At 39.5% G+C, this 27,881-nt stretch overlaps 1 protein-coding gene across 1 annotated transcript; it reads left to right on the top strand.

Annotated features, from left to right (window-relative positions):
* Positions 1-1,816: 1,816 nt before the first annotated feature.
* LOC149006165 (ARM repeat superfamily protein) lies at positions 1,817-27,586 on the top strand. Its single transcript, XM_089164747.1, has 8 exons — positions 1,817-2,223; positions 8,870-8,961; positions 22,315-22,465; positions 25,668-25,795; positions 26,069-26,227; positions 26,310-26,495; positions 26,746-26,953; positions 27,041-27,586. Exons 1-8 carry the CDS (start codon positions 1,959-1,961, stop codon positions 27,070-27,072), a joined length of 1,221 nt encoding a protein of 406 aa, XP_089020873.1. The 5' UTR covers positions 1,817-1,958; the 3' UTR covers positions 27,073-27,586.
* Positions 27,587-27,881: the final 295 nt, after the last annotated feature.

Genomic DNA, 27,881 nt, shown 5'->3' with positions numbered 1-27,881 from the left:
CTTTATTTTTTTCTTCATTTTTTTCTCTTTTTTTAATTTTTTATATAATTTTATTAAATTTGATTAGATGTATTTTTTTTTTCTTCTTCTATCTTTAAAGAATCTATTAGATATGATTAGATGTAATTTTTCTTAAAATTTTTCTCTCTTTTATAAGAATCCATTCAATAAAAAAGAAAAATATAATTAAAATAAAAATTTATATAAAAGAGAAGAAGAGGCAAATAGAAAACAAAAACATAGTTAATCAATGATAATAGATTATTATAGATAAAATGAGAAAATGAAGAAAAAATTGATTAAAGACAGTAAAAATATAGAGTAATCTGGCCAGAATATCAGAGGAAAAGAATAAGTAAAAGTATATATTTTAGCAAAATTGACTGAAAAATGTTTGAGAAATAAATAAGAGTAAATAACCTTAGGAGAAGTGGTGAGAAAGGATATGTATAGCTTAGGCCTTGTATCTAGCATGGCCTCGAACAGAATTGATTGGAGGGCAAGAATCCATGTAGCCGACCCCATTTAGTTGGGACAAGGCTTATTGTTGTTGTTGTTGTTGTTGTAGATAAATAAGAGTAAATAGGGAGTTAGTACGGAAAAATCCTAAAAAAAAAAGGGGGAAAAAAAAAAAAAAGAAGAAAAGAAGAAGAAAGAAAGAAAAGAAAAGAAATAAGAAAAGGGTAATTTTCATTTTGACCCCTAAAGGTTTGGTTGATGTCATTTTTAGTCCAAAAAAATTGAAACTTTGCAGCTGCCTCCCCTATAGTATAGAAAAAGTCAATTTAAGGGCAAATTATCACTTCTATGACGAATTTGTCCTTATTCTTTTTTTTTTTTCTTTCTTAATTTAAATTTGTTTATTTTTACATTTTATGGGGTTAAAGTTTATTAATTTACAAAATCAGACCTTCCTCCATTATCCGATTCCCAAATCCCTAGTTCTACCAATTTTAAATCCTTATTTTTCAAATCCTAGTTTAAGATTAGAAAATGAAAATTAATGGGTGGAATTAGGTTTTTTTCTCTTATGTGAAACAAAGCTAACTCAGTTCATCAGCAATGGATCATTCTTCTCTGTTATCATAAACGGTTAGAGGTTCAGTCGATTGCAGAGGTCAACCGGCGATTAAATTCGAAACAGGCTGATGGAGATTTGTTGTTTTCATCGTCGGTAAGTGTTGATTAATTTCATTTCCTTTATCTTTCTTTCTTTTTTTGTTTTGTTTTGTTTCGATCAATTGAGAAATAATTAGGAATCTTCAATTAATGAAAATTTATTTTATAGATTTCTTAGGAGTTGAGATCGCCAGAGAGGTTTTCTTATAATGGAATTAGTTCCAACCTGATTACTTACCTCACGGGACCGCATCGTCAGTCAATGGTGACGGCGGTGGCGAACTTTAATACCTGGACAGAGGTGTCTTACATGCTTCCTCTGTTTGGAGCTTTCATTGCAGATGCTTTTCTCGGTGGCGTCGAACGTTAATCTTCAACCAAGATTTGGAAAATAAGGATTTAGAATCGGTAGAACGAGGGATTTGGAATCAGGTAATAAAGAAGGATCCGATTTTGTAAATTAATAAACTTTAAACCTTAAAATGTAAAAATAAAAAAGGGCAAATTCGTCATAAAAGTGATAATTTGTTCTTAGATTGACTTTTCCTATACCACAGGGAGATAGATGTAAAGTTTCAATTTTTTTGGACTAAAAATGACATAGACCAAATCTCAGGGTCTGGATGAAAATTACCCATAAGAAAAAGATAAAAGATGAAGAGTGGTATGAAGGGAGTAAAATCGTGCGATCCCTATGTATGGCAGCATTACTCTATAAAAGCTTTGCGGAGGTCTGAAGGATTCTTGGAATTATAAGATTCATAGAAGCAGGCTTTTATGCTCGACTTAATTGACTAGGGAGTCATTTTGGCATTCGCACCTGTATTGCATCTCTTTTCATGGGAAGAAAGCAATCACGACTCAACCTCGTTCTATGGCCCTTATTGACTCTGTGCGGAGTGGCGCTGATCGCCGGGGCTGACGGTATAAATAATTCCACATCGGAAGGGCTGTTTTGGACCAGTACAAAAGAGGGAGTCGATAAGAGGAAATCAGATTTGGAAGAATCGGTGATGCGGAATGAAAACAATGACAACAACGATGACAAAATCGAATTCAGCGGCGGTTTCTCTTCGCTCGATGGCATGTTGCAGTGGGCCATAGGTACGTCCATCCTCTATTTCTCTGCGATGCACCCGCCGCATACCGCTTTTCTTTAGGTTGCTTTTTTATGGACAGTAAATCTCCAAAAGATAACACAAAGATAGTTTAGGAGATTCTACAGTGGTAGACTTATTCTTTTGGTATTAAGGAAATTTATTTAAATTTAAAATCCCCGAGGGAATGTACAGCCTAAATGGTCAACTAAAATACGCGAACAAAAATAGGGGGTGGGGAAACATTATAACTAATAGAGGCCAACAAAGAAAAGGAGAGGGGAAACATTTTCATACGAGTTCATTTGAGTCTTTGCTGCATGTGAAGCCAGTGTTGGTTACATTGTTGCCTCTCTGTAGGAATGCTGAAATCTGATTTCGGTGATCTGCTCCGCTGGATTTCGAGAATCAGAGATTACATGTTTGATTTTCCATGAAGGACATTTATCTCTCTGCTGCGACATTTATCTCTCTGCTGCATCAAATTCATGATATTTGTGTTGGACGCAATTGTCCTTGGTGTGTGTGGAGACTTCGTCGCTGCTATCGAGGAAGGCAGTGTGCGCCCTCAAGGTGTGCCACCCAGCAACCGCAGGGGCATCAGCCTGTCAGGCTCCCAATCAACCAGTCTTGAAACACGGACCAAGGAGTTTGACATGCGTGCTAGTCAACGTTCAAATAAACCCATAGGGCGCAAGGAAGCTGATTGGCGGGATTTCCTTTTGGGCTTTAACTTGATGCCTGCAGCCCGTTGTGGATTGTAACTTGCAAAAGAATGTCTCCGACGATCAAGTCAATGATAGTACATTAGTTGAAGAGACTCTGAATGCATGGTTGTCAATGCGTCCGCCTAGAAGCGCCGTGGTGGCTGCCTAAGCGCCTAGGCACATTTTTGGGTCAAGGGGATCTAGTGTTGGCTTGTCGTCTAGGCGATGCCTTATCGCCTGAATGTCAAACTGTGAATAATGTCAAACATGCCTCTATGTGGTGAACAATAGGGTTTATTAGGGTATATGTGTTTATTGTAAGCCGTTAGATGTGATGTAGGCCTCTGAGCGCTGACCGTTAGATGCAGGGCGTTCCTTGCCTGCCTTAGTAGCAGGTGTCCTACTTGTAAGTTGCTTTGTGACCTAGTTAATCCCTATTTTCCAGGGACCTGCTATGCGTATCACGGGGTGGGCACCGATTATCTCATTTGCTATTGTTAGTGGAACTCTTTACCTTAACGACTTGGTGTGTTTACTGTCCACACACTAGGCAAGAGTATTTATGTGCCGGGCTTTAGTGTCTGACTTAGTGCCCCCTTGTGCCTGCGCAGCCAACTACCCTTGCAATTTCTCTGTAACAGTCCCCTTCCACAATAACACGTGAATTGTAGATGTGTTGCCATTATAAGTGCTTTTTGCATAGTGAAGGCTTCAGCCATTAATGCAGATTGTCAACCCACACCCTTCGTAGGGCCAGAATAACATTTTCCATAGAAATCTCTTGCTACACCTCCCAAGCCTACCAAAGCTGAGTCATCCATACTTGATCCATCTATATTGATCTTAATCCATCCGTTTAGGGGGGGGTTGTCCAAAAGATTTGTGATTTCTCCCTGTCTATTGAAACCTGGGGTTCAGTCTTCTTGTAGTCATTTGTCAATATCCTGGCAAAATGTCCATAAGGCATTCAAGTGCAATAGCAACTTCCTTAGAGTTCTTTCCTCCTTTGACAGCCGTGTATACTTGAATGCTCTCAGATTGTTGCCATCTACAATTTGGAACAATATTCCAAACTTCCATACCGATACTTCAATGCAAGAAGATGTGATCTTGATCAACCATGGTTGCCCCACAAAGAATACAACAATCTGGTAGTTTGCAGCCCTTGCACCTTAGGAGAGCATTGCAATAATTTCCAAATGAAGAATTTTTGGAGCAATAGGGAGATGCCACATTTAAGCTAGATTGGATCAACATCCCTATAGGACTCAACTGCCACAACAAGTCTATAAGCTGAGGCAATAATTAAGACCCCAGAAGCAGTACGGTGCCGGTTATATGAATCATGTATATCAAATAATGGCAGCGGTAAGCTGAGTATTTGGGATGAAACATCAGGTAGCACCATTCCCTAGTCTGATTAGCTTTCCATGAATGAGTTTGCATATTGTTAGGGCCCTAAGATGAGGCCATGTGAAGGAGTGAGAGAATTAGGGTTAGTTGAAGGTAATAAATAGAGGGATAATTGAGTGGAGAGGTATCGAATATTTTATGAGAGCTTTCTTAGGCAGCAGTAGGCTGAGGGACACCGCTGTGAGGTGTGGGGGTGACTGGCACCATAAGAAACCAGAGTCTATCTTGTTAATTCTTGCAATTTTGTATTAATTTTCTAAGATATTATAAGGATCTTATCAACTGGCATCAGAGCATTCACGATCCAGGGAGGTGATGGCACTGTCTTTGTTTTCTGGTGAAGGAGGAGTCCAGAGATGGATTCTAGAGGTTTTTCTCTTCTGCTGGGAGAACCAGATCCAGGAAGAGTAGTGGTTGGGGGTGGCGATCCAACATCTGGAAGGAGAGGCACTCGACTAGATTTATTGCAAGAATTGGACGGCACTTACTTGGACAGGATTCAAAGAAGCCTTGAGATGTGAGTGTAGCGATGGGAGACAACCGGAGATCAAATCGGAGATAGACACCAACTAGGTTGGATCAAAGTATAGTATCAATGTGAATAAATCACCAAATCGGGCTGTAGAGAAGGTTGGAAAGAAGTATCGAACGGAGGATGAAGTACTGCCGGCTACGGAAGTCACGCCTCACCAAACGAGGAGCAGAAAGTCGAAGATAGGACTGAGTGAGGATACCTACCGGACCAGAGTGGAGGAGCAATATTCTGCGGTAACATCGAGATGCGGGAAGTGAAGAAGCATAGAAGAAGGCCAGGTTCAGTCGGTGGCAAGTTGCAGGCGGTGAGAATTTCTGTTCGTAGGAAAGGGAGAAGATGACGCTGGTTGAGCATTTTTAGGGTTGGTTTGAACCAACTCAAACCGGTTTACGGGTTCGGTTCACTCATTAAGAGTCCAAGTTCTTCTAAATTGGGCGCAACTCAGGTACACTTATCCTCCCACATAGGGCCTATACGAACCAAATTTAAAGATTGGGCCGCTTGGTTCCCAAAGAAACCTCCTTGGGCCCAACCTATTTCATAAACCCCAAGCCCATCTTATATCATTAACCCATATTTTTTAACCCGTTCAAACAAATTAGCTTGGGCCCATTCCACTTTTATGACCCAAAGCCCATTTAAGCCCATCAACCCAATGCTCAATCCATTTCTTTTAACTTATGGGTTTAAGTATTTGCACCTTACCCCTTTTAACCATCTCTCATGGGCCTGGCCCATTTTATTTACCCAAAACCCAAGCCTCAGCATTACCTTGAACCCAAAAATTTCAGATGGACCGAAACCCAACCAGGAGACCAATTTTACCCATATTCTCACCAAACTAGCGGCTTGACCAAACCAACAAAGGGGAAAACCGTCGTCTTCAACCTTACCTGCTATTGACGATAGAGGCAGAGGTGGAGGAAGATAGGTGACTTTTGCAGTTGAGCTGGGCGTCGATTTCGTTGCCAGCGAAAGAAATTTCCAGACCAATTGGTAGTACTAGGGAGGTTGCTCGTGAGGCAGAAGCGCAAGGACCTGATTTCGAAAACTTTGGAGCTGTGGTTGATAATCCTCTGATTCGCTGCCAGTGGTGCACAACCACTGCTGCGAATCTTAATTGGTGAAGCGTCTCATAGTAGCTTTAATTAATGGCTGATTTCGTCGGTAGCTATCTCGATCACTACTTCTCCAACTACTTCTTGCGTTCTGTTTACCATTCTTGCGACTAGAAATTGCTGAAACTGCATCAGCAAATCCATCGCCATCAGATTCATTGTGATGGTGTTTTTGGGGGTAATTTTGTTTCAGCACTTACATGACTCGCGAGGGATGGCTGGCACACATGTGGAGACTCAACCTCAAATTTTCCATCACCTTGAGGACAAGGTGATTTTCGAGGGGCCGGTAGTGTTAGGGCCCTAGGATGAGGCCATGTGGAGGAGAGAGAGAATTAGGGTTAGTTGAAGGTAATAAATAGAGGGATAATTGAGTGGAGAGGTATCGAATATTTTATGAGAGCTTTCTTAGGCAGCCGTAGGCTGAGGGACACCGCTGTGAGGTGTGGGGGTGACTGGCACCATAAGAAAAGCAGAGTCTATCTTGTTAATTCTTGTAATTTTGTATTAATTTTCTAAGATATTATAAGGATCTTGTTACATATCAATAAAGGTAGCTACAAGAGTAGGGGCAATTTGTGGCAATGGATATGGGGCAGCAGCAGTAATAATAGTATTAGGAATCCTGTTGGAATGATTGAATGAATCCTGACGTATATCTGTGTGACATTGCAGGGCTTTATTTATAATAATAGAATGAAGTAAAGAATACAAGAATACTTGATGTGGGACTAAAAACATTAAAACTCCTAACAAGACAAAACTACCCTTCTTTGACTTACAACACTCCCCCTCAAGTTGGTATGGAGATGTCTATCATGCCCAACTTGCTAAGAATGCTACTGAATAACTTGACACTCAAGCTTTTGGTGAAGATATCAGCTCGTTGATTATCAGATGTTACAAATGAAATCTGAATCAGTCCAGACTCGACCTTCTCCTTAATAAAATGCCTATCAATCTCTACATGTTTGGTCCTGTCATGCTGAATTGGGTTATGTGCTATACTTATAGCTGATTTGCTGTCAGAAAACAGCCTCATAGGTCCTTCTAGATCTGCCCCAAGTTCTTGGAGAAGGCCCTTAATCCATAATGCTTCACAAATGCCTTGAGCTAGAGATCTAAACTCGGCTTCAGCACTGGATCGAGCAACTACTGCTTGTTTCTTGCTCCTCCATGACACCAAGTTACCCCCCACATAAGCGCAATAACCAGATATAGATCTCCTATCATCAGGACATCTTGCTCAATTTGCATTTGTGTATTCTTCCACTCTAAGATGTCCATGAAAAGAAGTGAAGATGCTTTTACCAAGAGAGGCCTTTAAGTACCTCAAGATACAATACACTGCATCTAGATGTGAAGAGAAAGGATCATGCATGTATTGACTAACAAAGATAACTGTGAAGGTGATATTGGGTTCGGTATACGACAGATAAATCAGGTTCCCGAGTAGTTTTTGATAGCTGGTCTTATAACTGGTTCTCCTTCCTTCGCCTTAAAATGCTGGTTTGGTTCTATTGGGGTCTTAGCAGGCCTACACCCTAGCATCTTAGTCTCTTCTAGTAGGTCCAATGTGACTTTCTTTGAGATAGAGAAACACGATTAGTTGAATATGCCAGTTCCAGCCCTAGAAAGTACCTAGGCTTGCCCATGTCTTTTATCTCAAACTCTGTCCCCAAGAAGGCCTTCAAGGCTGATATTTCTTCCTCACTACTTCCTGTAATGACTACGTCATCCACATACACTTGAAGAACTATAATATGAGAATCATCCCGTTTAACAAGTATGGTATGGTTTGTATTACTCTGCTTGTAGCCATAGGAGATCATAGCCTTATGAAACCTCCCAAACCAAGCCCTAGGGGATTGCTTCAGTCCATACAATGCTCTCCTCAATTTGGACACTTTCCCATATGTTTTAGGACTAGAATATATAGGGCGCACATCCATATACACTTCTTCCAAAAGCTCTCCATGTAGTAAAGCATTCTTGACATCCAACTGCAGAAGTATATCTTGAGAGAGAATATCAGTTTCCTACAAGTCAAAGTCTAAACGGGGAAAGACCCTTAGCACATATGTGATAAATGTGAAAGATGGTTTATTTGGGTTGTGGCTGATCCTCTAATTGAAAGTCTGCAATTAAAGAAGTGTGTCCTAGTGAAGGGTTGGGAGGGGGAAACATATGCAACCTTTCCCCCACTTTGTGGGAGGCTGATTCCATGTTTTGAACCTGCAACCTGATGGTTACAGTAGCATAACTTAACTGTTGCGCTAAGGAGGCTGGCTATTCAGTTATATGTAAAACATGGTACAGACAATGATATCAGGACTAATCTGAGTAATATGATGAGAATAGTAAACTTCAATGCATATCTTATGATACACAAACATTCCAGTGGATATGTATTGGGATGTCAAGGCTGTCCATACGTCAACCTAGATACACTCCTGGTGGTATTTTATGAATGTGCCTGGAAGAAGCAGTGGAGAGCCATTTTCCGGATGGCACTATCATGAGCTTTTGTCTTTGCGTTGTGTATGGGAGAAAGAATTAATTTGTGCCTTTTTCTGGGGTTGTGCATGGAGTTATAGTGATCAGGCCCATTTTTGTGGAAAGAGTTCTTAATTGGACACTAGTTGCTTAACGCTGGGCCACTTTGTGTATAATTCTTGGAAGCTCCTTTATATGGAGTGGAACTTGATGGGACCTGCTTTTCTATTATTTTTCTTCGCACTTTGTGTATAATTCTTTTCATTTAGTTCAATTTTTTTTTTAATTAAAAAACTGGGGTTGTATGTTATCAATTTATTTCCCCCCCCCCTTCATTGGAAGCTCCTTTATATGGTGAACCCATATTTGTTTCTGTGTACTCAGGCCAGTCTGATACTGCCAAATTGAAGGAAGCAGCACAAAATGTTCAAAGCCTAACTGCTGAGGAATTAAAGAAGCATCAATTTGAAATAAAGGTTTTGATTAAACATTTATCTGTTTAGTCTGAAGTTGATAATCTTTTTCTTTTTTGTTAAGAGTTGCACACTCTGGTTCCTTTTTTAAGATCTTTTAACTATGATGATTCACTGCAGTTTGCACTTTGCAGTTAGTATATGTTAAAAGAACTGATTAAGGCTGTAATGCTTGAATGATCAATGTGATCAGTGTAGTCGTTTAATTATTTAAAAAATAATGAAGGAACATACATAAATATCCTTCCCTAGTTGCCTCTACTAATTGGAGTTTGTGGGAGGGTAGAATCCCCAATATGCCCCCCATGTTCGTTATAGTGTAAAACTGAAATTGAAGAGGTTCAACAAGGGCTTATTTGTAGGATCTTAACTAAAAACATAAGGGTTTAGGGTTGTAAGATTTTGGGAGATTTGATTGGTATACATAAGAACATTGGGTTATAGATCGAAGAAGGCTTAGAACTTTAATTTGAACATGTTGTGCTGCGTCCTTCAATTTGATGGGGGCAAGCTCTTGAGATATGGGATGAAAAGTTATTGGAATAGGGTAAAACTTGGAGAAAACTTGGGTAATGGTTTATAGGGATGATCTCCAAAAGTTTGGGGACATTCTAATGGTTAGATTTCTAGATCTGAGTTTAAAATTTGGGTGTTTTGGAAGTATAAAAATTTAAGAAAAGTGTTTAGAATCTTGGGTTTTGGATGTTCTTTCTAAGTATACTCTTGATTGAGAGAACGGGATGATAGGTGTGGACTATGGAATGGAATTTTGGATTGTAATAGTTAGTTTGGGCTGGAGTATGTTTTAATGGCTAGGCTTATAAGGAAAGCGAGAATTGGGGCTGGGGGGTGGGGTGGGGTGGAGGAGAACTAGGGTTTGGGAATGAGAAGATAGAAGAAGAATTAGGGTTGGGAATAATCCAACTCACTATTGTTGAAGATACCTTCGAATGGCAACTTGATTTATAGGACTTGGGAATGAAAAGAGAAGGCAAGAGAAGAAATAGAAAAAAGGGATAGCAATCCTGTGAAGCACTTGCAAACAACACTGAAATTCTTAATATTGATTAATCAAATTCCCATACCTTCTAAATTTCCTAATTTGATTAGGACTCTTAATCACTCCTAAAGACTCAAAATGTTAAATAAAAGATAGAACGAAATTCTATCTAATTAGTAAGTTTCCTAGTCTAACTCAAAGACTGACTTAAATATTAAAATTAACTACTAATGCCATGTTCAAGCATTACCCCCACCTTATGTGCTTATACATTAGGCTCATTACATCAATAGATCTAAACCAAAGAGCCTTAATGTCTATAGAACCCACATGTGGGCCAAAATCAAGTATTTCAAAGCTCAATTGACTCTTTTGGGCATTCTTAACTTCATCAAAAACTGCCTATCAAGTTGGACTATCTATGTCACGCTTGCTCAACTTAACGAAAAAGGATGAATGGTTTTCCTCCTAATCACTTAATGAATATATTAGCCAATTGATCACATCCCCGGTTTGTTGGGTTGGAGCTTGATCAAGCAGGGGACTCACACAAGGTTGTGAAGGACCCCTGTGCACAAGACTACTGTAAGGGTACACAAATCAATCCACTTTCAAGCTCTTTTTTTCCCCATTTTGTGTTGGTCAACTTCCACGTGCTTGGACTGACCACTTGTACTCATAGTTCGAGGTCTCTCGAGATCTTGGCCAAAATCTCATTTTTTGAGACCTCAAGACACAATATCATACAAATTGAGATGATATCGAAAAAATACAACATCTCGATTGAGATCTTGGGCTTGCGAGATCTCGGTTCAACCCAATCTTTATAAATACCTCATCTTGGTTGAGATGAGTCGAGATATCTTGATCTCGACTCGATCTTAATCTGTGTTGCATGCCTTCCCCCTTGCTGTTTTGGCTGAATTTTTCATCGGAAAGTTGATCGAATCTCTAGCTAGGCTGCATTAGCAAGCAGTTTGGCTCATCCTTTTTTTTTTTGGCAGGGGGCAAAAAAAAAAAACTACGTTCATCTACAATAAAGATCTACTGATTTTGAAGTCCGTCTTAAGCAAAGTGGGTGTTCTTTTGAAACTCTTTTTTTCTTTTCAAAAACAAGGTTCTACACTGGTGGAGGTGGTGCTGGTGTTGGTTCTGTTGGGGTAGAAGTTGGAGGAGTTGCTTAGTCATTGACTTACTCTTGCGCTATCTTGTTGTAACTTATAACTACAACGTTGTTGTAATATGGAATTGTGAATAATTGAACATGTTTGATGTATTGTTGGACTTTAAACCTTTGTGTTTTCATTTATTTATATCAAATTATTAAGTAATTATCAAGTAATGGTTCTGTATATCATGTTTTATAAGAGACAATGGCACCCTTCCCCCTCTCCTGCGCATCCCTTAGAAGCCCTTCCCCATCAACCGTGGCATTCCCAGGCCGCTCCCCTCTTGTTTGACCTTGGAAACCATCTCCACCCTATCACAACTAACCTCTACCTTTCCCCCCTTAAGTACTGCAACTCCAGCCCCTCCCACAAGGCACTGGAACCTTCCCCTTTCTCCTTCTTCCCCACGGCACCCATAACCAACTTCCATTAGGAAACCCCTATTCCCAGCTCTATTTAAATCCTTTTCTCCTCCATTAGGAACGCACAGCCCTCTAGGCCCCATCCCTACTGTTAGTTCTTCAAAAAGCCCCATTTTCTGGATTATAAAAATTCCTGCACTTCATCTTCTTCAAGTGAATCTGCAGAATTTTGAGCCCCTTCTTCTCTGAAACAGTTTCTAAACTGCAGAACGGTGACATCATTAGTTCTGAACTGGAGGATAGCATGCCATTCCCCAATCCTAACCTTAGCCAAATCAGTCCTAAACCCTAATTCTGGGTTTTGAATTCAAAATTCAAATCTGAACTTCAATCATCAAAAGAATTCAGATCTGAGTTTCATCTTCAATAGGTTGAGATTGTTAAAGAAACCCTAAAAGCCCTTTTGTCTCTGCTGGAATTTCCTGGGCAGCCACAAATCTAGGGAAATTACAGTTTCACCCTTGGTTTAGATTGTTAAAGAAACCCTAAAAACCCTTCTATCTCTGCTGGAATTTCCTGGGCAGCCACAAATCTAGAGAAATTACAGTTTCACCCTTAACCCTAGATCTGTGGTACATCACCAGATCTCGGTTTTTTAAGGGATCGTGTTAAGAAACTCAATTTTGGTAGAATGGCTTGAATAGATCAATGTGATCTCAAGCCCTTTATTTATAATGAAGTGGAAAGTACACTATTACATAAATACCCTTACTTTAGTAACAAGAAAAAGAAAATTAGATGAACAAAAGCTATAATAGAGCTGGACTCTTATTAGGACTCAACCGACACTCCCCTTCAAGTTGAGGCATAGATGTTAGTCATGCCCAACTTGCCTACAATAGGTAGGAAATCTCCTTCCTTCAAACCTTTAGTGAAAATATTTGCCACTTGGTCTCCAGACATTACAAAAAGCACGCAGATGAGCCCTTGTTCTAGTTTTCCTTTGACAAAAAACCTGTTAATTTTAATGTGCTTAGTTCGATCGTGTTGTACATGATTATTGGCAATACTAATGGTAGTTTTGTTGTCACAATTTAACATCATAGGGTTTGGAATTTGGACTCCAATATCTTCTAGCAAGCCTTTTAACCATAGTACCTCACAAACTCCATAAACCTTAGCTCTAAATTCAACTTCAGTATTGGATAAAGCTACCACATTCTATGTTTTACTTCTCCAAGTAACTAGATTATCTCCAACAAAGGTACAGTAACCTAAAATTGACTTCTTGTCAAGAGATCCAACCTAGTCTGCATTAGTGTATGCTTCTACTCTTGGATTTATCAGTGGGTGACGAAAATATTCCTTTTCCAGGAGTTCCCTTCAAATATTGTAGTATTTTAGTAACAACCTTTATATGAGCTAAATATGGATTATGCATGAACTGGCTTACTATCCCCACAGAATAAGTGATGTCTGGCGTGGTGTGGAACAAGTAAATAAGCTTCCCTACCTGCTTTTGGTATCTTCCTTTGTCCATTGGTTCTCCCTCGTTTTCCTTAATTTTAGCTCTAGCTTCAACAGGAGTATCAACTGCTTTACACCCCAACATTCTCACTTCTGATAATCAATCTAGGACATACTTTCTTTGGGATAGGTATATACCCTTTTTTAATCGAGTCACCTCAATCCCTAAGAAGAACTGTAACTTCCCTAGATCTTTATCTCAAACTCTTTGCCAAGAAAGTCCTTCAACCTTTGAATTTCCTCACCATTATTCCCTGTGATGACAATATCGTCTACATAAACAATGAGAAGTGTGATATTAATACCTGACTTCTTGACAAATAACGTATGATCAACATTGCTTTGCTTGTACCCAATAGAAGTCATTGCCTTCAGGAGGCGTCCAAACCAGCATCTAGGGGGTTAAAAAGGAGATTTTTTAACCCATAAGTTGATCTCTTTAACCGACAAACTTTCCTTGCAGTATTATCATCTGAGAAACCATGTGGGATTTCCATATAGACTTCTTCCTCTGACTCCCCATATAAGAAGTCATTTTTTACGTTTAGTTGGTTCAAGTTCCAGTATATGTTCATAGCTACAGACAACAAACTCTGATAATGTTCAGTTTCGCAACAGAGGCAAAAGTCTCCTAATAATCGATCTCATAGGTCTGGGCAATCCCTTTGCAACTAGTCTAGCCTTCAACCTGTTGATTGATCCATCTATATTTTGTTTAATCACAAGCACCCATTTGCAGCCCACGGGTTTTTTTCCTGGAGGAAGTGGAACTAGCTCTTAAGTATCATTTTTCTTCATTGCCTGCATTTCCTCTACCATAACTGCCTTCCATCTCTTATCAACACAGGCTTCCTGCCAACTTTTAGGAACATATATAGATGATAAAGAGGATATAAAAGCATTGTAAGAGTCAACAAAGAGGCATAAGAAACATATTTAGCTATGGGATGTTGAGTATAAGATCTGACTCATTTTTTAACAGCAATAGGAAGATCAGAAGAAGATACCTCAAGGGGAACGGTAGAATATGATTTTATTGCAGGAGATTGAAGTGGTAACGTGTCATCTTTCTCCACCTGCTTTGCCCGGTTGTAATTCTTCCTTTGATAAGTCTACACCTCCTTATTCTGGTCAATTTGGTTTTGAAAGACCTCAATAGTGTGCCTCACAGGAGTGGTCTCCCCCTGGCCAGGTTCTTCACATGGTTCAAAAAACAAAGAGGGGGAATTAGAATCCTCAGGTATACTGGGCCGAAGTCTCCCCCGGTCAGGAAACTCTTCTTAAACTTTTAAGTTGTGTTGCTGCGTGATAGGAAGGTCTAGAGTTGGAAAGAACATCTCTCCTTTACGACTCTCCCCCTGGAGAGGTGTATAGTAAGGGCAGGACTCATTAAAATTACATCCATGGATACAATTGTTTTCCTGGAAGGAGGATGATAGCATTTGTACCCTTTATGAGTAGCAGAATACCCCATAAATATGCAACGTAGGCCGTAGGGAGCTAACTTACTCTGGTGGGCTGTGATTCTGGCATAACACACACATACAAAATTTTTGGGGAATAACAAAAAAGGAGGCTCTTTGGAGAATCTCATTAGGACATTGAAAATCAAGCATCCTACTGGGCATCCTATTCATTAGGTAAGAAGCAGGCTATCTCTAAAAGATACAGATTCTTCCTTTCAGCAACTCCATTTTAGGCAGCCGTATCAACACAACTGGCTAGTGTATTATGCTAGGCTCAGAGAGATATCTCTGAAATTCACCATTAATATACTATGTGCCATTGTCACTCCGAATGATCTTCACAGTGGCATTGAATTGAGTTTTAATCATATTATAAAAATCACGAAAACATCGAAAAACCTCATTTTTTTTGTTTTAAAAGATAAATCTATGTAGAACGAGAGTGACAATCGATAAAAGTAACAAAGTACCTATGGCCAGTAATAGACGCGTCGGTAGGGGCCCCACACATCAGTATGAATTAGCACAAAAAGAATAGAATTTCTATTATGAAGAGAAGGTAAATAAGTAGAATGAGTCTGTTTTGCAAAAATGCAGGCTTCACCAAAAAAATCATCCTTGTTTCAAGAAAAAACTAAATCAAGAAATACTTTCTTAGGAGTTCCTAGAGGGGGGTGACCTAGCCTATGGTGCCACTTATGAAGTTCTGATATTACCGAATGGACCTGATTAAAAGATGTAGTCAAAGCAGAAGTAGATCCTTTAATCGGCTCGAGCAAATAAAGTCCATTGTCTAGTTTACCACGTCCAATCTCCTTCCTCGTGACCAAATCTTGGAAGGCACAGTAAGATGGGAAAAAGATCACTTTCCAATTCAAGTCATGTGTAAGACTACTGATAGAGAGCAAGTTAGTAGAGAAAGAGGGAACCTGTAAAACTTTAGACAAAGAAAGTGATGGAGAATGCTGAATGGTCCCTTTTCCAGCAATGAAAGAATAGGAGCCATCGGCAATTCGAACTTTATCCTTTTTAGAAGTTTGTTGGAAAAGGGATCATCAGCAATTCGAACTTTATCATTTCCAGAAGTTGGAGGATAATGTAAGAAAAAGGAGGATGAACTTGTCATATGATCTATGGTTCCTATATCAATGATCCAAGGAGCAGAAACTGAAGAAACATAGAAGCCTGTAAAAGTTTTACCTGAAGTAGCTAGGTAGGAGTTGGTATGGGTAGTAGAGGAAGCAGTGGTAGAGGTTGTACTGGCAGTAGAAGACTGCAGAATACGTCGCAGAGTAGCTAACTACTCCTGTGAAAAACCATCGTTTGTAGAGGGTGTTGTGGAAACTGTTTCAGAAATATTAGCCTTTGGTTTTCCCTTTCTTTGTGCCCTTTTTTGCTCAAAATCAGTAGGTTTCCCATGCAACTTCTAACAATTTGCCTTGGTATGATATGTTTGTGACAGTGCTCACACTTGACAATCTCCCTAGCCAAATCAGATTTAGTGCTAAGAAACTGTAAGGCTGATTTCTCCACAATAAGAGCATGAAGCATGGCTAATCAACGGCGTTCTGCACACTGAACAAGGGCATAATACTGTTCTAGTGTAGGAAAGGGAGAACGACTCAATACTTGCACTCTGATCTGATCATATTCTACGTTCAAACCTGCCAAGAAGTCATATACCCGAATTTTATCAACATGCTTCCTATAAGTAGCCACATCATCCAGATTAGTTGGGTGATAGTCCCCATAATGATCCAATTCTTGCCAAAGAGATCGCAACTCAACATAATATTGGGCCACAGTCAATTCCTTTTTGTGTAGTCTCATGAAGCTTATTCAGTAGCTCATAAACCTGTGCATTATTCCCCAATTGTCCATATGTTTCAGTAGTAGTCTTCCAGATTTGGGTTGCAGTATCAAGTAATAGGTATCTACGAGCAATATTTGGATTCATGGAATTCAAAAGGAATGACATAATAAGAGTCATTTGAGATCCATTTATCCTATAAAACACCTGTGGTGGTAGGTTTGATGGTGACGCCCGTAATGTGTCCAACAAGTCCTCTTCTGGCAATAGTTAGGTAGGCAGATCGAGACCAGATCAAATAATTTGTTCCATCAAACCTTACCGAAAGAGGATGAAGAGTGGGGTATTGTTCGGAGAGAGTGGAGGTAGTAGTACCATCGGTGGTTGCCATGCCTAAAAAAAATGTCTGCAGTTTTTCAATCTTCGCCCTTTCAAAATAATTGAAATGTCGCATAATGGAATAGGTGGACCGCCCAAATAAATTTAGGGAGTTATAGGGTCTATAAGTAACTCCATTAAATTTTTCAAAAAGAGACCCTTGAATATATGAGAAAGCACAGATAGGTATATGCAAAATTGCAATTAGACCCCTGAAGATATGTATAATTGCATATGGCCCCTAGAAAATATGGATAATTGCAAATAGATCCCCATAAATAAAGATAATTACAGATAGCCCCTAGAAATATGGATAATTGCGAGTAGGCCCCTGAATATATAAATGACTGCATATAGCCCCCTATGAAGATGGATAATTATAGATAGTCCCCTAAAAATATTGATAATTCCATATAGGCCCTTGTAAATCTTTGAATTCTCAAAAGAGACCCCTTCATATATATACAATTACAAGCTAGTCTGGTTTGGTCCATGATTTCAGTTCAATGGTTCAATAGATGGTTCAATGGGGTTTATAACAGGTTTTAAGCTCTCGTTTCAGAAGAAGAAAGGAAGGGAAAAAAAACCAGAAGGCGGGAAGGCGGAAGGCGGAAGGTGGAAGGAAGAGAAGAGCAGCGATGGGTCGAGAGATGGGCGATGAGTTTGCAATGGGTTTCAATGGTTTCAGAAGAAGAAGAAAGAAAGAAAGAAATTTTGCGATGGTTTCAGAAGAAGAAAAAAAAATCTGCGATGGTTTTAGAAGAAGAAGAAAGCAGGAAAAAAATGCTGCGATGGTTCTGCGATGGTTTCAGAAGAAGAAGAAAGAAAGAAAAAAAAAATCAGAAGATGGGCTCGATTGTGGGCGATAGGAAGAGAAAGGCAGAGCAATTGTTGAAGAAGATGAGGATGCAGCGGATGGTTTAGCAATGGAGCAGTTGCAGCGGCGGTGGAGGTAGGTTTTCGTTAGTGAGGGAGAGATTTTTGCTTTTTCCCATTTTTTTTCTCTTTTCCTTAATTGAATTTAGGCTCTGATGCCATGTTGAGAAACACAATTTTGGTAGAATGGATTGAATAGATCAATGTGATCTTAAGCCCTCTATTTATAATAAAGTGGAAAGAACATTATTACATAAATACCCCTACTTGGGTAACAAGAAAAAGAAAATTACATGAACAAAAACTCTAATAGAGTTAGTCTCTTAGTAGGACTCAACCAATAGATCAAGATCTCAAACCATGGTGCATATAAGGACTTGGTCACTTAAAATAAGATCAGATAGCTCAACAAACTATGACCAAAACTTGTTGCCGCCAGGCGGCATTCTTGTTATGCTTAAATGCACTTGAAAGCTTTGTTGCTGTAGTTGGTTAATTAGTATCAAGAAGAAATCAAATGGATGTTAAAAAAATTAAAAAATAAAAAATAAAATAACAGAAGATGGGGCTTGGATTAGATGGTTGAGGACTTGGCCTTGATAGTCGTATTCTTTTTAACTCATCGAACTGTGAGGTGTATGGAGATCCCGTCCTCAATATATAGAATCAAAACTTCTCCATTTTTTGTCGTATTACATATTACAATCCAGTGACGTTGGAATGTAATTAGAAACTATGTACTAAAAAGAATAGAAATTAAGTAGCAAATTACTAGATTGATTGATGTAAAATACAAGGACCCCCCAGCCCCCCCCCCCAAAAAAAAAAAGAAGGAAAATAATAATAATAATAATTGGGTCCCAAATTCAGATCCAACTGGCCAATTCAAGCTGGTCAAATACCCCCAAGCGTATTTTGGTCATTTTCTAGCCCCTTTTTAGGGCTCAATATGGGTCTGGATGGAATCCCCTCAATCCAAGAGTCATGGATCTACTTTTGTTATTTTATTTGGGTTAGTCAATTTTGAATTATGAGGAGTCCAAGTCCGTTGGAAGTTAGTTAGTTAATTGTAGATAAGATAAGATAAGATTCCTTATCCAAAACAGTTCTTATCTTATAGAGTTTGTTTTTATTTAAAAGTATTAGCTTGATTCCCAAGTTAAGTGTCTTTACAAGGTTCTAATCCTAGAGTTGTGATCTTGTTGTAATTTAATTCTTTTTTTTTTGGTGTGGTAGTCTAGTGGTGGGATCCTCATCTATTTATGATTCTCAACCCCGATAAGGGTCTTTTATTTTAGGCTATAAATAGCCTCTTCTTGCATTATATTGGATTTGATGAATAAGAATTTTGATTGATTTATTGTCTGAGTGAGTGGCAAGGTTCCTTTGAGGGGACCCTGTGGTTGTTTAAGTGAGTGTTCTCAATTTATTTCCAACATTCAAGCAATGAAGCAATCAGTCTTCATGTTCTGAAGATCAATTCAGCAAGTCCAGCAAGCCTCTTCAACATTCCAGCAAGCCTGAGTAAGTCACAGCCCTCCCCCCACCACCTTCCCTCTCACGCAAGCCCATCCCCCACCTTCCCTGACCCCCTCCCCTGCTGTTACATCAATTCAGCACCATCCCCTAGGTAGCATGACTCCCTTAACCCCTTCCCATAAGCCATACAACTCCCCCAGCCCCTTCCCTCTCTTCCCCTAGCACCTGCAGGCCTCCCTCCCCCTCCTTTACCAAAGCAGCCACTTCCCACTCCCAATAGGAAACTCTCAGTCCCACCCCTTTATGCCCCTTTCATCCCCATTAGGATTGCAGGAACCATAGGAACAACCCGGCACTGCTAGTTGAAGGGACAGCACTAGAGTCAGTTCTGGACAGCAGAACCATCTAGGAATAACCTTCTTCCACCCACGGTCCGATATGTCGCCTATTGTCGCCGTGTTGGTGCCTGGCGACACAAGTGACATGTCGCCCTATTTTTTCAAACCTAAGGCTAAATTCACAAAACTGTCTTCCATGGTTTCTCTGCAACGCTCTCTCCTTCCCAGGGATACTCGCCATCATTCCCGAACAGGTCCGCCATCCCCAAACCACTCGATCTCCTCAGTTCCTCGGCTTGAGAACTGGAGATAGCTCTGGTTTGCTAAAGGAGTCTGACTTCGGCTCAGATCTTGTGATTGGAGTCATTGACACCGGAATCTGCCCCGAAAGGAACAGCTTCAACGATCGGGACTTGGGTCCCGTTCTCCCAAGGATTCTGATGGTCACAGCACCCGCATAGCCTCCATCGCCGCTGGAATGGCCCCTAAGGCTCGCCCGCCGTCTCTGTTTTTCTGATCGTTCCATCGTGCTATATGAACCCTGCTAATGGCTGCAAAATGGGTTACAATTTCCAGCACATAACTAACCTCATCTGATTCAAATGGAGAAGATCACTATAGGCACTTTCTTCTGCAACCATCAGCTTGCACACTCCGTTGATACCTATACTCTGTGCTTTACTGTCACGAAATCACCTTCACAGCTTTGTTTTCGTCTCTGGCTTCGCCGGAGTCGATGGAACTTTGACGGCTGGGTTACCAATGTTGCCCGTTGGCATCGGCGATATATCGCCGACTTAAGGTAAAAATTGTATCGCTGGGGGGTTTCGTGTCGCCCCCCAGCGAAACGTCAAAGTTTCGCCGTGTGTCGGCGATATATCACCAACACATGGTACCGTGCTTCCACCTTAGCTGAAACCCTAGTTTGACTGTCAAGTTCGACTTAGAATCTGAAGTTCCGTTTGTAGTAGAATTCAGAACTGGTTTTCAGTCTCAGCAGGCCCTAAACCACCCTAGGAACTCTAAAACCTCTCCTTCTTTTGCTGGAATTTCATGGCAAAGTCTAGAGAAATTACTAAAGTTCCCCTAACTCTAGACCTGGCTTACATCACAGATATGGTCAAGATAGATTGTGTTCCAACACGAACAGCAATACTCCAAGACTATTCTCCATGCAAGGCAAGGATGGGATCCACAAATCTATTATAAATTTATGATAGTCATCAAACTCCTCTTCCATTCATGGGCTTTATGGCCTCCCACATATCTGGCTCAAAATCTCTATTGGCTTAGCATGCTTGGATATTTGGGCTTAAATATTACTCACAATAGTAAATGTAGCCTTGAAAATGGAGATCAATCAAGCATGGTTCAAGATCTCACCCCTTCCAAAAATTGATTTCTTGACCGAGTTGGGGATCTCGCCATCTCGATGGAGATATGGTCTTTTTTTTTGGCCAACTTGATGGCCCCATCTCGGTGGGTTTTAGGGTCCAGGTTGGACTCAAACTTGGTAGTTAGCCTAATTTAGGCCTTTTGGACATACTGGTGGCCTTGGATTTGTGAGAAAACAACCCTAAGCATGAATTCTAAGTCGACCCCAAGTGTGAAACCGAAATGCTCCAGGATTGGAGAATGCAAGATTATACAAGATGTATTATAGAACCTTTAAGGCTTATAAGTGAAAAGTCAGTGTATCAAATACATCAAATAACTTAAATGTCATAAAAATTCCATCCATATGAATGTCACAATCTCGACTCTTGAGAATAGAATAATAAAATTATACAACCATTAGAAGTTCTATATAAGTCATAATTCATAAGTTCATAAGACAAACATAGAATGATTTATCTTCCGTTGGTGTTGTAGATGTGCTAAGAGTAGTTGCAAGTGAAAATCCAGCTAGAATCCGTGAATAAATCTAGTGAAAATTGAGAGTTCCAGCCAGATATGGGGAGAGATCTGGCGAGATAGGCGGGATCTTGAGCGAGATGTGGGAATCTTGCCCTTTATCTTGTCTCGCCCTTCATCTCATGTCGCCTTCTTAAAAGAGCAAGATATCTCGCAAGATCTTAAACCATGCAATCAAGGGCCAAAGGACCAAAATCTCATCCAAAATAGATCCAGCGGAAACATGTTTCGAACGTCACTGTTGTGAAATTTGTAGGGGCTGTGGTGATCCAGTAGGTTGATGGCTTTGGGACAGAATGCATGAAGGGAATTCTCGGAATGCTGCAAGTCTGGACTGAATTAGAGCAGTCCTAAAAATGAGGGGGCAAGTGAGGGCTTAATAACTACTGGAATTAGCAATCCTAATAGGATTCAACTGCCTATCTAACCCAAAACAAGCTCAAACTTGAAAAAGACAAATCACCCTACAATTGTGACTTTATCCAAAACAGATTGTAGCTCACAATTTTTTACTTTACATGGACTCATTGTACCCTATCGGCGGTCCCTTATTTAATAAAAAACTGAATTAAATAGGAAAAAGAACTAGGCTGCCCTTAAAGGTTGGGAAAAATTGGTAGGTTATTTTTGCCGAACCAAAAATTACAGTTTTGAAAAGAAACCAAGTATGGAATACTCCATTTATCAGTATGCTGCTGGGCAGCAGCCTTACAGGTTTCTTTCCTTGGGCTTCCACCTAGTATGTTTCTTGTGTCTTGCATCATTATTGCTACAAATACTTGATGAAGGAAAGAATCTGGAGAGACTGCTCCTCTCCCATTGATCTATGCCAGGCTTTTATTGGAAAGATGAAACCTGTACAAGTTGCAATATTGTTGCTTTTGCAGATCCAACCTTCTTGCAGAAGGCGTCTTTTGGAAATTTAATAGAAAGTTTTTCCCCCCTTGTTAAGACAAATGGATCTTCTTCTCACATTTTACTAAAAAATTATACTTCTGGCATAAGATGGTTTTCCTTTTTCCTTCATTGTTGAACAGGAACTGATGGAGAAAACGAAGATGCCATCTGATGCAGAGTTGATGCGAAGGGCAGTCGCAGACTTGAATAATTCTTCTCTTTCTTTGGATGATCGCCAACGTGCATTGCAGGAACTTCTTGTTCTTGTTGAGCCAATAGATAATGCAAATGGTAAATACATTTCTGTAAAATTAGTGATGTTAATGTGTCTTAATCATAGTATGACAAATAGTTCCTCAATAAAACAACTAGTTTTCATTATTATCAAAAGCAACCCCTCCCTCCCTTAAAAAAACAAACTAATAAATAGAAAAGCAAGAAGAAGATGAAGAGAAAATCGTCAGCCACTTGTAGCGAAATGATTCTCGATTTCTAGTCAAATTCGATTCTCTGGAGTTAAAAATGGAAAAAATGATGGTAAGCTAATGAAACTTATTCCATCAAGGTATTGTATGTAATGGAGATGATTTAGTGAAGCATGTCTCACGGAAGACTTCTTGTCGATAATAAGAGTGTTAATCTTTGTTGAATGTCCATGAGCATTGATGAATCTCTGTAGCATGGGATTGTAATTAGACCAAGTATTAGATTCTTATTGTAATTTCTGTTCCTGTTGTCATTAGACTTTTGTTTGTATTCTGATTTTAGTTAGACTTTGGCTAGTTAAAGAGTTAAAGGTTTTCTTTTCCTGTTATGTAATTACTATACAATTAGTCTGGGAGGGACCGCACACATCAGAATAAACAACAGAGAAACGAACTTTACTATGATTATCAGAAATTGGATAAACATATCTAGTTTTCTTGGCTAAAATGCAAGCATCACAACAAAAATCATTCTAAGTTACATTGCTTGACTATATCAAAAAATAATCTAGACAAAACTGATAAAAGAATATTGCCCAGACGATTATGCCACTATAACAAAGACACTAGGGCACGAGAGGATGATGTAGATGCTATAGAAAAAGCTAATGGTGACCCATCCAATAAGTAAAGCCCCCCTTTCTATGATTCTATCTACCACTGCCAATTGTACGCCCGTTCTAGGTCCTAAAAAACACAGTGAGTAGGAAAGAAGTTTATTTTGCAGTTCATACCACGGATAAGGCTACTATTAGACAAAAGGTTAGTTAAAAATTTTAGAACATACAAAACAAAAGACAGGGTAGATGTGGGAGAACCGGTGGTGGAACCTTTTCTAGAGATTGGAGATAGATATCTGTCAGTTGTTATAACATATTGATCAAAAGGAATAAATGAGTAAGTATGAAATAAAGTGGATGACCTGTCATGTGGTTGGTTGCCCCAAAGTCAATTATCTTGGAGGGATAAATAGAGTTGACACTGTGACAAACAAAAATCTTGTGGGTTGCTAAGAGTCAGTAGTGGAAGTACTAGAGGCTACTGACACTAGGAGTCGGTCCTAAAGAGGATACATCAAACCTGGTCATTAACTGACGAAAGAGATTTTGGAGCTCGTCTGAGGAAAGACGTGTTGGAGTGTTCCTGGTGTCTAAAGTAGCCCGATTTGCAGATGCTTGATTGCTGCCCCTATTTCCACTCCTACCTCCTCCACAAGAATTTGTTGGACATCCATGCAATGTCGAACGTTTCTCCTTTCTATAGCATTCTTTGCCACAATGTTCACTTCACAGGTGGCCGAGAATCACCAAAACCAGACTTGTCGTTGCCAAAAAACAACAACTAAAGATGACCTATCAGGAGTCTGTGTATGTGCCATAGTTGTCCGCCAACTCTCCTCTGTATCAACCATGGCATAGGCTTGCTTTAGAGAGGGAAAAGGCTTCTGGGAAAGAATGTGCCCCCGATTGTGATCATGTTGTATATTTAAGCCTACCAGAAAGTCATAGACTTGAAGCTTCTCCTCCCACTTCTGATAAGCAGCAGCATCTACAGCAATGGTTGGGGTAAATTTTCCATAAAAATCCAGTGTCTGATAGTATCCTCTAATCATGTTGTAATACTGAGATGGAGTGAGATCTTTCTGTTGCAATTGATGAATCTTCCTTCTAATCTTAAAACATTGTGCATCATTAACTACTTTAGAATATGTATCTTGATCAACTTTCCAAAGAGTGGCAACATCAGGAAGAAGAAGATAGATCCCCACTATGCTTGGTTCAGTGGAATTAAGAAGAAATCCAATAACCAAACATTCATCTACATATCACTTTGTATATTGTGGACTAGGAGGAAAAGGCTTGGTAAAGGTTCCATCAAGATGGCCAGTAAGACCACGAGCACCAACTGCAAGAGAAATAGAACAAGACCACCGTAGATAATTGGTCCCATTAAGCTTGATAGTAGTCATCTGAAGCAGAAAAAACTCACGATTCCGAGGAATAGATGAAATGGGAAAATCATCAAATATACCATATGAGTTGGGTGTAATTTGATCAGCCGTCATAGGAGCAAGGATGAAGGAAATAATGTTGGGTAGTAGAAGAAATACTCACCACCTCAAATAGGTCATTAACAGAATTTTTTTTTTGGGGGGGGGGGCGATGGGAGGACAAGAATTTTTTTTTCAGATAATGGAGGGCAATCTGCGGTGGTCCTAGAAACACCCTTACGTGACATTGATGGCTCTAGGAACATCCACAGGGTCTGAATGTGGCAGGCGATAGGTATAGAAGGACTGTTTGATGATGAAAGTCATGCTAGACACTACCGCAGGTACAAAGGGACAAAAAGAGGATAACTTGAGGTGTTTCGGTGAATAGGAGTATTGATCATCCTAGGAGAGTCACAGAGAGTAGGCGACTCTCCTAGGAGTGATTGCAGGGTTTTTTTGGAGAGGATAGGGTCAGGCTACAGCCCAAGAAGAATCACAGAGATGCAGCGACTCTTCTAGGAGCAATCGCTGGGTTTTAAGAGGGCTGTTGGGAAGTTCGATTGGGGCTGGAAGGTCGTCACAGAGATGAGCGATGGTGTTTAGGGTGGTTTGGGTCTGTGGGAATTGTCAAAGGTAGCAGGAATGGAGGTATAGGTTTAGAAGGTGGCGGAGGCTATTATGTAACCTGTGATGGTGAGTCTTCTTCTTTGCTGTAACTTGTGATGGATGGTTGCTGCTTTAGGTCAAACATGGCTCTAATACCATGTTGGAATGGTGAATGAATCCTGACTTATGTTAGTGTGACATAGCAGGCTTTTATTTATGGTAATAAAATGCAAGAAAGAATACAAGAATGCCCGATGTGGGACAAAAATAATTAAAACATCCTAACGGGCACTACTACCGGTCTCACTTAATTTTTTCACTTACAGAAGTTTTATTCTATTCAATTTTCAATTTAAGGTGCCGAGGGTGGGGAATGACCTTCCTGTAATATTTTTTCCATGTTTATTAGATCTGAACAAACTTGGGGGCCTGGCAGTTGTGATCCTAGAGCTTGATAACTCTAATCCAGAGATACGGAGCACCTCAGCATGGATTCTTGGAAAAGCCAGTCAAAATAACCCAGTTGTCCAGAAGCAGGTTAGAAAGTGTTCTTCCTCTTCTCTTGTTGGGTTAATTGCTCATTTTTTTCCTCTTCTTGCTGGGTTATTTGCTAATGAATTTTATTTGTTTTCCACTATTTTCTTCTGCTTTTTTTTTCTTCTTTCCCTTTCCTTTGTTAAGTGCATTAGCCATTTCGTCTTACATTCTCAATTTGTTTATTAGTCACAATTTGCTTTTCCTTTTTACTGAAGTGATGTTCACCCACTTTTATTTAATAATCTCAGATCTTAAAATGCTAATATGTCTCAGATTATAGAGCTTGGTGCATTGAAAAGGCTAATGGGGATGTTCAAATCTAGTTCTGTGGAAGAGGCAGCAAAAGCCTTATATGCTGTTTCAGCAATAATCAGGGGAAATTCAGTTGGGCAAGAACTGTTCTATGCAGAAGGTGGAGAGTTGATTCTACAGGTCAATTGATTAATAATTAGGAAGGCACTTCAAATTACCTACTTGTGATCCCATCTCTTTACTGATGATTTCTGATTTGTAGGACATAATGAGGAACTCCAGCATTGATATCAGGCTTCGCAAGAAATCGGTGTCTCTTCTAGCAGATTTGGCTGAATTTCAGTTAGAAAAAGTGAATAGACAAGAGTTTCCTTTATTCTCCAATCCTCTCTTCATGAAAACTGTGGTCAATTTGATGACCACAACAGACCTCGATCTGCAGGAAAAGGTGCTCTTTGGTGGTTTTTTTATTTTATTTAGTTACAATCAAAGAGAATGGTTCTAAACCCCCAAAAAATGCAATATATGGCTCCATTGTGGACGAATCACTGGTTCATAACAAGTACAGAATTTTTAAGGGAAACTAGTGTATTATTGGGACACCGACTACCCACCCAGACACATTCATGCAAGCATGTTTGATGATTTCTGGTTCTTGCTGAGCAAGTGATCATGCGTTTTGGTTCATACTTGTACAGGCCTTAACGGCAATTAAGAGTCTTCTACAACTCAGAACAACTGAAGCTTCAGTTCTCAAAGACTTCTGTGGTCTGGATGAAGTGCTCGAGAGGATGCGGGAGCATTTTCAGCGATTAATCTCAGAGGAATGTCAGAAAGATTTTGTGAAGGAACTGGAAAGCCTCCGTGAAGAAGTGAAGGCAATGTTCCATAGCAACCTTGAAAAAGGTACATTTAGAGGTTGGGTTTTGATTTTCAAATTTTTATCCTACTACTGGGTTTATGGAAACACTTAGGTCACTGAACTTGTCACAGGTAACTTGCAAACCGAATTCCATGAACATTAACAGCTATTGATGGATGCAGATCATATCCTACTCTCTTGATTTCCCTGTCAAATTTCTATCCTTTAAGGTATCATCTGGAGGAAACAATTAGGTCATCTGGAATTTTCACTCTAGATATTGAAACATCAGTTGGAAGTCTATTGTATGTTCGTGTTTGTTTGGCTGAAAGCTTGGAAGTTAATTAGGGTGAACACAGACATTAATTACCCAGTTTTAGACCGTAACTGCATTTATATTACCGTCTTGACTGTTATTGAGCTGTGCGTGTGTTAAAGATGATGAGGAAAAGGAAAATGGTGGCGAAGTTACAAACATCTTAGAAGGAGAAAAGTTCCATGATGTAGAAATTATACATATTTTTACTTTTGCCCCGATACTGTAGTTGGATGACTAAATACACCCTTCTCTTTATGAAATTACTATTGTCTCATTATACTATAGGTTTTTTTTTTTTTGGTAAACATTATACTATAGTTTAACTATTGAATGGATCTTATTTTTCATAAAATTACTATTATCTCCTTCACTTTTATAGTGCTAAGTGATTGTTACAGTTGAATGTTTAACGCCTGTTTTGCAGTCAAAATATAATATTATTTTCATTAAAAGAAAAAACATGAAATATCAATATTTTGTCGTTTTCTTTTTTTTTGGATTCGAAATGCCAAAATGTCAAATCCTGAATTTTTGTAAGACAAAAAGGCGGATCAGCAAAGTAGCAAACATCCTTTGCGGTTTCTTCCCCTTTATTCAAAAATAGCAATTGCGGAATGATTCTATGATGAGAATTCGGGAAGCCTGTTCCTTCC

This window comes from Hakea prostrata, chromosome 8, assembly GCF_041222555.1.
Source record: "Hakea prostrata isolate BN-2017 chromosome 8, UWA_Hpros_2, whole genome shotgun sequence".
NCBI lineage: Eukaryota > Viridiplantae > Streptophyta > Magnoliopsida > Proteales > Proteaceae > Hakea > Hakea prostrata.
The sequence above is the reverse complement of the archived record's forward strand: the minus strand, read 5'-3'. Positions and strand labels throughout refer to the sequence as shown.

Excerpts from the sequence above, each read along its gene's own strand:
- LOC149006165 (XM_089164747.1), top strand. The coding sequence starts at position 1,959 with ATGGGAAGAAAGCAATCACGACTCAACCTCGTTCTATGGCCCTTATTG. Across the intron at positions 26,496-26,745 it reads ACCTCGATCTGCAGGAAAAG|GCCTTAACGGCAATTAAGAG; the intron begins GTGCTCTTTGGT and ends ATACTTGTACAG. Across the intron at positions 26,954-27,040 it reads CCATAGCAACCTTGAAAAAG|GTAACTTGCAAACCGAATTC; the intron begins GTACATTTAGAG and ends AACTTGTCACAG.